The 11,579-nt window shown below is 35.0% G+C and overlaps 1 protein-coding gene across 1 annotated transcript; it reads right to left on the bottom strand.

Annotated features, from left to right (window-relative positions):
* Nucleotides 1-1,245: 1,245 nt before the first annotated feature.
* On the bottom strand, nucleotides 1,246-9,719 carry LOC110730720 (TOM1-like protein 6). The gene is made up of 10 exons (XM_021910545.1): nucleotides 9,360-9,719; nucleotides 8,744-8,822; nucleotides 8,562-8,660; nucleotides 5,978-6,091; nucleotides 3,866-4,026; nucleotides 3,660-3,741; nucleotides 3,458-3,543; nucleotides 3,037-3,318; nucleotides 2,323-2,569; nucleotides 1,246-2,169 (listed from the first exon to the last, which is right to left on the bottom strand). Exons 1-10 carry the CDS (start codon nucleotides 9,497-9,499, stop codon nucleotides 1,453-1,455), a joined length of 2,007 nt encoding a protein of 668 aa, XP_021766237.1. The 5' UTR covers nucleotides 9,500-9,719; the 3' UTR covers nucleotides 1,246-1,452.
* Nucleotides 9,720-11,579: the final 1,860 nt, after the last annotated feature.

Raw genomic sequence — 11,579 nt, 5'->3', positions numbered from 1 at the left:
CGTATTAGTCAAAATGAAACACTTAAATACAACCAAAGGGAGTATAATCGGATCAGTTTCCATCAATTTATTGGATCAAGCCATTGTTTTAAAGCTCTTAGTGAGTTAGTGTGGTGTCTATCGTGCTCTATGTTTTAGTGTTTTACACAGAAAGAGCCCATAAAGGTTTCAGAAAGTACCCCCAGGCCTTTTAATTCTTGGTCTTACTCCTGTTAGATATGAAATTTCTAGTCCTGTTAGGCTGTTACACTTGTAGTCTAACATTAGAAGTCAAAACCATAACTCCTCTCGAATATATAGAATTATAGATGCATATAATATTACGCATTATATTTTAATGCCCATCATCATATATTCATATGAATAGGAAAAATGGAAACTAATAATCTCATCTTTGTCATTTCTGCTCAAAATAATTCCACTTAACCACAGCCTTCGTCCCTTTGCCGAATCAGCCGCTCGCTGGATCCAACCACCCTCCCCTTGCCGGAGCAAATTAAACCCACTTAAGCGTACTCTGTGTTAGTCTCCATTAAAGTGGCAAGTTAGCTTTCTCAATCTTCCCCATTTAAGTGGCTTACTTAAGGCTTAACGATATTTCGTTTTGGGCTAAGGGTGGGATGTAAGGGTGGGAGTTCAGTTTGCGACTTGTGCGTGGTGTTTCACGGGATGTTGGGTGAGGGGTTAGAGTTTCACGTGAGTCGGGTGGGATTTGCCGATTTGGTGGCCTGGGGTATATTTGGGACTTGGGAGTACGTGGTGGAGGTTAGGCGGGTCGCTGAGGTGGGTGGTCGGGTTTATGGGGTGGGAATTCTGGGGTACGGTTTCGAGGTTGGGTGGGGAGCTGCTGGACCAGGCGGGGTTGGATGGGGTTCTTCTAGCGAGGTTGGGTTAGGTGGTGGTGTATGTGGTGGTCATTATGGAGAGGGTGGTGATAACGGTGGAGGCGTGGAGCTGCCATTGAAGAGGTTAGAGAGGAAAGCTTAGGAAATTAAAAATAATAAAAAAAAAAAAAAAATTAACCTGTTAAACAAATTATGGGTAAAAAGGATTATTTTCAGCAGGAGTGTCAAAAATGAAATTGTTTCCAGATTTTGAAAAGATAGGATATTTTGAACTAAAGTTGCAAATGTGAGATTATTAGTTTTTATTTTTCCTATATAAAAGATAATTTTGTAAGAAAAAACAAAAGATAACTGAAAAAAGGAACACGTTTCTGATATGAAAAGGCACTTTACAAAAAGGTTAGGGAACAATCGAGATAATTTATTAAATTCTATTATAAATCATTGGAAGTACCAACACCACACGTTCAAGCCAACATCACAATATGTCTGAATAATTACAAGCCCAGTGTGTGAAGATATACACATCTATTCACATGTATGCGTGAGTAATCCAATTCAAGGTCATTGCATGATTGAACTCCAACGTTACTACCCCTTCCAACTATCATATTCGGGTTCCTGATGCACTCGAATACGGACCACTCTTGATCTTGCTTTCTGACCCACCCAAGACATTCAGATCTTCAAAGAGACGATAAGACGGAATGTAAGGCTTCTGCCCCGAAGAAGGGATACCAACAGAGCCATTATTTAACACCGTAGTGTTTCCATTCATACCTAACCCATTGCCTACCTTTGCAGGAAAAGAGTTGACATGCTGAAATGGTCGAGCTCCATGCATAGGTAATGAGGAAGAATTATTAGCCACTTGTGAATTTGTGTATGGGTTGTCGTTCATAGATGGGGGATTTTGGAAGGAATTGGCATGCTGAAGTGAACGGATGCCTGGCATTGGCAAGGAGTTGCCAGCAGCTTGAGGATTGGAATACATTGGCTGATTTCCGTATTGTGAATATGCATTCTGTGATGACCAACCTCCTTGCATAGACATGGAATAATTGTTCATATTTCCTTGAGAAGTTGGGTATTGGTATGGATTAGACCCTGGAATGTGGCCATTGCCATAACCGGAGGTTGCCTCCCATGGAGGTGGGGGATAGGCAGAAGAAAATTGTGAGTAACCCTGTGGAGATTGTGTTGGCATCTGAGATTGCATCGATTGGTAATGTGTTTGTAATTGAGGTGAAGACTGTGTCATTTGCTGGGGCTGAGGCTGTGGTTGAGGCTGCGCCCATGGCACAACATAACTGTTGAGAGATGCCTATCAAAAAGCAACCATGTGCATGGTCAATCATGATATTTTTGAAAAGAAGAGGCACCAATAAGATGAAACTCAAAATTATCAGAAAAGTAAAAATAACTACTTACAAGTATAATGATAATTCAGTCAACTTAACAAAGATTAAATGTGTACCTCAAATGTGTCTTGAGCAGGAGCTGAGGTTGGAGCTTGCGAAGTTTCAGAGGAAGTTGAACTTGTAGTCAGAACAAGGCTCAAAAGATCAATAAAGTCCTGCTCTTTTGAACTAGTTGTCGTCGTAGTTGCAGGTGAAGGTGCATCAAATAATACTAGTGCATTATTGCTACCACTGGAGGAGGCTGCATCTTCTGTAGAAACTGTCCCAGCACTATGTGAAGGTGCAGCTTGTGCCTTTGAGTGCCTGCAATAAGATCATGTTAAACCAAATAATAATGATTTAAGCAGAAAGAGACTAAATGATTTGAAGTACAAAAAAAATTGAGGTGCCAGAATCAGATGTAACTATTGTGTTATACAGACCAAGCAGATATTAAAAAATGCAACTGCTAGGTTGACTTGTTGACAAGTTTTCATGGATGTGCATACTTTGTAGCCAAGTTAGCCCATGTATTTTTGGGCATTCATAATTTATAGCCAAGTTGGCCCAAGTATTCATAAGCGTGCATGATTTTGTAGTCTGAGCATCATGTCATTCATGGTGGTGATTTCGATTTGCAGATCTCCACTGACCTCATATATTGTCTAGAAAGTGTGAAACACAAAGAAAGCTACCAGCATAAAGTAATAAAGGAGCTGCTCAAACTGATTGGAATATTAAAAGAAAATAGATTTAAACAAGTGGATCATAAATCATTTTAAAAGAGCAACCTTCGAGCAAGCATCGCGAACTCATCCTCCTCTTCCTCCTCTTCAGCTAGAGCCTTTGAAACAGGCGCCTCAGATGCTGGAGAATTGCTGCCCTCTACAGGAGATTTGTCTCTTGCCTCGGTAACTTTGGCATTGGATTCTTCAACTGATTCCTTCTGTTGAACACTGACATCCCTCTTATGATTTGGAAGGGGAGCGCCGGAGGCTATTCCATCATGCCTTGCAATCACACTTTGCAAGGAATCATTCATCTCAAGACCCTGAGCAAGAAGTTCCTCATCCCTGCCAACCAACCAAAATAAGATTGCAAAATGAGCAGGCCACTAAGATGAGTCAAAAACATAACAAATTGACCAACACCTGGTCACACACGAAAAATTATACAAAAAGTAACAAAAAAGCTCATTCCAGCAATACTAACGTAGTAGAAGTGATCATTTGCATCAATTTCTTCTGATTTGTACGACAACGCTCAACAAGATCTACAATTACTTCATCTTTCACAGACTACAAAAAAAATTGAAAAAAAAAAAAAACATGAGATGCTTTTTTTACCCTTTCTTTAGAAGCAATAATCCATGACATAATCTAATACTATAATATATATACAGTTGTTTCCATACCATGCGATCATTAGGATTGACTGCTTGGAGCATGTCATCCAGGAGCTCAAACGCATTCTGCATAGATTCCAAAGTCGAATTGCTGGCAAAAACACAGCTAACAGGTTACGGATAATATTCGGCAAAAATATGCATATTTGCATGACAAATCTTTGTCATCATATACACTACTGAACAAGAGCACGTAATCATATTCGTGATAGTACCTTAAGCTCTCAACCTCAGAACTCATGGCTTCATCCAGCCTCCGCGAAGAATTGGCAGGCATGCCGAAGCCAACTTGAGTAACTCTTGATGGGTGGGTGACTGGTGGTGTAATCACTGGGGCTGAGCGAGGAGAGCGCTGGGGAAAATGGATTCCAGAGCGCTGACATGAGCAAATATTGCAATTAGCATGTCGATATAGAAATGTATCCAGATGACTAGTTGACTACAGACAGCATAGTCATACAAACTACAGAAAACATACCAACAAAATAAAATTGTTTGTGATACATCTTAAATCTTTCTATGTTGTAGATTTATCCCTTCTCCAAACCAAATCAACTCTAGAAAAAGAGAATTGTTATTAAGTAACATGCATAATCCAAACTGTAATGACGTTCTTCATAAAATCCCATCATATATAGCATCAAAATAATTCCAGCTTCAGTGGGGATCACATCCTGAGAACAGCCCCATTTATACAGAGACTTATACAACTAAAAGAAAACTACATTGCGTACCACAAATCCAAAGGTAATAACTGTCAATCCAGTATCTTCATACTAATTCCACCACATTTCCCCTTCAAATGAGTCAACAATGTTCCCTTTTTAACAACCGACAACTTTGGTAACAAAGTAGACAGAACAAAAAGTTTTGCCAGCTTATGCATGGGCAGCATGACCCTCTTTAGGACTACTCTACTTTTGCGTTGGGGATGATCTGTTACAAATTTACATTAGTCATCTTTAACGCTGAAAATATCCTTCCCCTATCAATGTCGTCATATAACTGCATCACCTACAGCAGTATTATAAGTCAAACTACTACTACTTAAACTGCTCCTCAGTGATAGATCAACGGCGGAGACTGATTATTGACCACCTTCTTCAAAGCTCCTAATACTCCTACTCCAACTGCTCCTCAGTGATAGATCAACGGCGGAGACTGATTATTGACCAACTTCTTCAAAGCTCCTAATACTGCTACTCCAACTACTCAATTAAATTCTGGTATTCCTTTTTTTATTTGAGCGGGCGGGGGTCATCCTGTTCTAGAAAGGAAAGGAAGATGGAGATAGCCCTACATTTTGTACGAGATGTGCTTTCAGCAAAAAAAGGTCTTCTCATGTACAGTACTACAGTGCATATGATGCGTGAATTTATCCTTCATTGTTTTTCATTTTTCAAGCTTTACTATCTTGGTACTCATGATGGAATGGAAGATCAAGAAAGCCCTCCTTTACTTTATCTTGCATGTTAGGTATTTTGAGCAAAAAAGGGCGGGTCTTGATATGTGATGTACAGTGCATAACTGCATACAATGCAACTACGCCTTCCACATAGAAGTTCTCGTGCAATTACAGGTTAATGAGTACAGAGCAACTAGGTTATCAGAATATGATCCATAAAGATGGGATTGATGAAGATGATCCAAAGATTATACTAATCTTAAAAATTGCTACAAATTCATATAATTCACATTATTTTCCCTTCAAGTTTTCTACAGCAATGCATCTATCTATGAATTTTTTTTTTCTTTTCATTCTCGCTAAGAAATGGTGACATTAACCTGTATAGGATACTTGACTATGTATGAAAATTGAAGTAAAATGTGCCAAAATGTATTTCTACAAGAAAAGTGGACGAAGAGGTCAAATTACACACACACACACCCTCCTCCTTTTGCAACTTGCAATGGGTTGAAGAAGCATGGACAGCATAGCAGTAGTAAATGAAACTTAAACAAATTGCCAACAAGTTTTTTAATGCCCAGTGGAGGATGGTTGACATTTAAAGCCATTCAGAGTGTTATTCCATATAGAGCATAAGATACAGGACATTAGGCCCATAAAACTTATGAAGAGGAAATCCAACCATTCAAGCACAGCCAGGCAGCAGAGTAAAGCTCCAGAATCTGAATCTAAAAATCGCTCCATATAGGCAAAGACAGTAGGTATTAAGGAGCTTAATAGTCAAAATCACATGCTTTGCAAATAGTACTCATTCAGGACTACAACAAAATTCTGACATGAGTCCCATAACTACATAAATGGGAGTTTATAATATCCACGGGTGCCCAAGCACTCAAAAAAACAAGTTGAATGTGCTTACCCTCAGTTCATCACAAGCCCAGTAATACTGAGAATATTTTCCACCAGGACCACCAAAGGCTTCTTGCCATGAATCCAGAAGTACCAAAATTTTCTCTCTCACATGCATGTCAGCCTGAAAAATCATTTTAAAAATCCAGATGTTAGGTTAAAATAAATAAATAAATAAAAAACATTTTTACATCTTTAACAAGAACATTAAGAAGATAGAAACAGAGAGCATTGCAATACTACAGAATTTAAAAAGGCATGTTTTATGCAGACAATAAAACAGCTCAGATATATTTGACCTTCTCCATGAGGCAACACAGCAACTAAAGATCTCCTCAAGGATCCATTTGCCAGTTTGCTATAATTAAAACCAGGAAGACAAAGCACGTGTTCCTAAATATACACGATATACCTATGTGAGTGTAATACAAGTATATCATATTACCTTCAAAAATTCTACACACCAAAGAGTTAAGCTTTATGCTGCCAGCTATTGATACAATCACCAGTAATTCTTCCAAAAACAGCACCAAACGCATAGTAAGTATTGTCCAGAGTCTCCAGACACAAGTTTTTGAACAGCTTTTTTAAAAAAAAAAAATTAAGAACGGGGGAAAGGTCACATGGTCTGCTAATAGGCAAAACAAATGGGGAGAAAAGGAAAAAAAAAAAAAAACTTCAAACATTTTGTTGTAGAGGTCAAAGAGGAGAAATAATTGAGAGCATATGCTTCCAAGCTTCCAGAACGAAAAGGAAGGGAGAAGAATGAATTTTGTGACAATAAGGGGAAATGAAGACAGAGAATGAGAGAAGAGAAAATTGAAGAGCGAACTGACATGGAATAGCAACTGACAAATAATCTATGTCAACCTGTAAGTCAGAGACCACTATTGCTAACCAATTTGATAATAGGGGGTTTCCATCAAATACTCCTTCCGTTGTTTTTCAAGTGTTACACTTACCAAATGCGGCTTTTATTGTTACACTTACCAATTTTGGCAAAAAGCAACATTTTAATATTATTTCTCTCTCCTCTCATAATCACCACCCAAACCCCTACTACTTTTTTATAATTTTTTCCCTCTCACATCCCCTACTTTTCAGTAAAATATTAACTCCACTATCTTATTCTATAATTTTTTAACACCCAAACTTCCTCACTTATACGTATTATATTAAAAGTCATATATATTGCCAAAAAAACTATGTACCGATCAAAGTGTAATACAAAAAACGGCGGGAGTAGGAAATTTTGATTTACAATTGAAATTGACGATAGATCATGTATTCGATAGGACCTTTGTTTGAATTGCAATTTGAAACTAAAAGCCTAGGTAAGATTTATTTGATGAAATTTTCCATATTTTCATTGAATTCAATTCAGATCTACTATTCACACTCATCTCTAAAAAAGGCAACCCAAGCAGATTGCAAAGCTAGAATATATGCTGACAGCCTATGCTAGTCGGACTCGGGTACCCATGTCCACGTGTTCGACTCGGCTTGTGAAAAATTTCTATGGTTTTGAACTAAAATGAAGTGTCCAAGTAAAATACCCATGTCCGAGTGCCGAGGGTCCGACACGGAGTCAAAGTAACATAGCTGACAGCCAAGTATAGCAAAGCTCACTAATTTCCTACTGGTTTTTTCAAAAGTTGATTTGGAGTTATCCGCCTTAGAAAGAGGGATTTTGAACTAGAAAACAAGCTGGCATGGCATTAAATAAAATAAAACAAAAAACATATATAGACTCATTGTACGACTACTTAGCCGAGACTTAGATTTGGTTGCCGTGTCCAACATGGTGTCAAATCCTTCACCACGCCAGATTTTATAAAATTTCATACAAGGCCACTATATATTAGGGCTTCATATCTTGTCAAAGTGTCAAAGGATCCGACACGTGACACTCGTTCTGCAGCAGGGTGTTGGAGTATGATTCCTCTTAACATTCTCTTTGACTTTCTTGGGAAGAGGAATCATATACAGCAAAAGGTGGTATTTCACTCATTAATTTTTATAACGTAATGAACCATAAAATTTAATGTCACAATCAAAAGTAATGCATGATACTATAAGTTGACCTTTCCATATTTGCTTGATATTGTACATGAAAATCAAAACTAGTTCATGATACTATTGGTTGATTTTGCCAATTTTCCAGTGATAACCGCAAAAGATGGTATTCCATTCATTAATTTTCATAACATAATGAGCCATAAAATTGAACATCACTATCAAAAGTATTGCATGAATGCATGATACTATAAGTTGATCTGGCCATTTTTGCATGATATCATACATGAAAATCAAACGTATTTCATGATACCATTGTTGATTTTGCCAATTTTCCAGTGATAACAGCAAAATATGGTATTTCATTCATTAAATTTCATAACATATTGAACAATAAAATTGATCACAATCAAAAGTATTGCATGTATGTATGATACGGAGTACTATTAAGTTGATCTTGCCATATTTGCATGATATTGTACATGACAATCAAAGGTATTTCACGATACAATTAGTTGAATTTGCCAATTTTGCATGATATTGTACAAAAGTATTTCGCGACAATCTCAAAAATATACCTTTTTCTTTACGAGTTTGATCATCTCATCCAATATCTTTCGCTCAGCAATGTGGTAGTGTATATACTCGCCACAATTCTTAATCATAGTCTCTAACAGCTACAACACACCACTTTATAAATCAGTACAATTATAATCAATAAAACATGTAAAAAGGAAGAACAAAAGGTAACAAATTATACCGTTAAAGTAAGCAATTGAACTTTAGGATTCTTGTTCAGCAATCTCCTTTTCACTTCTTTCACCACGTCTTTCGCCAACCTAATTATTCAACAAGCAAAAACATCAGTCTTCTTCAATTACACTTTCAACCCTAAAATTTCTTCCAAAATATCCAAAAATGAGTAACAGAATACTCAAAAAATTAAATAAATTTTTTTCAATTTTTTATATATTAATTTAACAGACAATTTTTTTATATGTTTTAAATTAGTGGTTGATTATCAGAGATTTTTTTGATTATTTTTAATAATTTTTTTTAATTTAACCTTATTTTTATTTGACAAAATTCTACAAACAATCTACAATTTCGGATGGTTCGAGTTACAGCACATTAAAAGAAACTCAATACCTTAAAAAAAAAAAAAAAAATAATAATAATAATAATCCGAACAGCAATAATTAATAAATTAACCAAAAATCGTAGAAAAATTTTAATTGAACGAACAAACTCAGAATCAAAATAGATAATAAAAAATTCACCAGAAAATCGCTCAAAATACTAAATAATAACAACAAAATCATTAAAAAAAAATATCAAAAAATTTACAAAAAGTCAAACAAAAAAAAAGAAATTACCAGTGATTAGAATTACAAAAATCACAAATATCAATATTCAAAGTCCAATCAGGACCAACAAGAAGCTCGCTGGTAGCCTTATCAACTCGACTCGTAGCTGAAGAGGACGAAGAAGACGATAACGACAACGACGGCAACATCTTTCTTCTTCTTCAAATTCGTCAATTTTTTATTTTTTTTTTTGGACGAGTAATAATTAGTTTCAGAGAAAATAAATAAATAGATAAATAAATAAAAATATAATGAAAATTGAAGGAAAAAGAGGGGTTTTTTTGTAGAGAGTGAAGATAGAGAGAGAAAGTGGAGGAAAGAGAAAGATGAAGAGAATTTTGAGGGAAAAATTAAGAAACCCTTGAAAAGAGGAGAGAGAATTTTGTTGAAGAAGAAGAAGACTTGTTTTATTTTTATTTTTTTTATGTGTTTGTGTGGTTAATTAATTTTTATTTATTTTTTGTTTCAGCGGAAATTACGTTGTTTCTTGTTGCAGTTTTTTTTTTTTTCTTTGTGAATCAAAGTTGGCGTTCGAGTAGCGGAAGACTAGTCTTAAAACTCGACACGTGTAAAAAACATGCAAGAGTATCCGAAGCTATAGTAATTATGATATCAACTATGGAAGTTGTTACTTGCCATTGATTATGAGTAACTTTTGGTAAATAAAGGACATTGTAGCAAATTAGCAATATGCTATATTCGGAATTATACATGTGGGTGTACCTAAATGATGGTGTTATTAAAGATGTGCGGTATATCGTGGAACTAAACACATAATATCACTCTAAAGTCTAACTGCACTCGAGAGTATGATACCTTATTTTAGTAATTGGATTGAAGATAATAATGATTTCTAAGATTATTATTACCTAAATTGGCAATTTCTATGTTTGAGGGGATAAGTTATGATAAGTTTCAACAAAAACAAATACTTATTGATTATAAAATCTATGTAATAGGTGGAGAGTTTTATTATATACTTCCTCCGTTTTTTTTTATTACATCATAGAGTTTTGGAGGCAAAATTTGGTAGTGGAAAAAAGTAAGAGAGAGAAACATAAAAATACAAATTTGTTCATGTAATGTAAGATAAAATAAAAAGTAAGTGTGAAAAAGTAAGAGTATGTTGGGTATTTGCAGTGTGAACATAGATATTTTTTATCCTAAAAAGAAAATGATGCAATAATAAGTAAACTTCCTAAAGTAGTAAGTGATGCGATAAAAAAAGAATGGAGGAAGTATTAAATATATGATTTGATAACATTTTGATCCTCATAAATTATATTCAATTTTCTAGATCACAAGTATATTGATATGATAATATAAGAGTAATATCATATATATGTGATATTATATTGATACAACTAAAGTAAGAACATGTTCTCTTTACCTAAAACAATGAGATCTAGCTAGTCTGATTTTAGTAAGGTCTAATCTGAATTTTTATTATTTGGTCTGATCTGATTTGATAATTTGGCTAAACTTTGACTGTATTTTAATACTAATCTATAAAGAAAAACATTATCAAAATGGATTTTGTTAGATTCGTCTCATTATGTGCAATTTTCATAAATTTTTGTAATATGCAATTAACGATATTTAGCAATAAGTAAATGATAATTAAAAGTTCTGATATGATCTTATTTGAATGTTTTTAACTTGGTCTGGTCTGATATGAATTTATTAAAAAATAAGTAATAAGTATCTGAAATAAGTTGAAGAGAACAAATCCTAAATAAATCTCCCATTAATATCTACTTTTCGCCAAAAAAAAAAGAAAAAAAAAGGTTTTCCATCTATAAATACATATTATCTTATGAAATATTTTAAAAGCTACTTTTGTTAACTTTTGAGAATGAAATAGAAATATCATCAGCTAGCCAAATACTATCATTCAGAACACTAAATGTTAAATCTAAAAATTAAAACACTAACGAGAGTAACGGCCAGTTTGATACTCAGTTATGAATAGTGATAATGATCGAGAACAAATTTAAGTACATAAGTCAGTAAGTATGAAGTAATAAACAAATTCATTTTCCGACCTATGTGCTAAATATTTACTGACTTATTTTGTCAAAAACTATTGCCGAACACCTCCTTAGACGGAAGCCTAAACTCTATAGGGCAAAGCTTCGGCAAAGTGTGTGAAGGCAAGTGTACTATAGCGGCTCCTAGAGTTTTGCGACTGTTTTTTGTATTCTCCCAAAATCAAAATCATCAATAAGA

Source organism: Chenopodium quinoa, unplaced genomic scaffold (assembly GCF_001683475.1).
Source record: "Chenopodium quinoa cultivar QQ74 unplaced genomic scaffold, ASM168347v1, whole genome shotgun sequence".
Classification (NCBI taxonomy): domain Eukaryota; kingdom Viridiplantae; phylum Streptophyta; class Magnoliopsida; order Caryophyllales; family Amaranthaceae; genus Chenopodium; species Chenopodium quinoa.
Note: the sequence above shows the minus strand (reverse complement) of the source record. Positions and strands in the feature narration are given on the sequence as shown.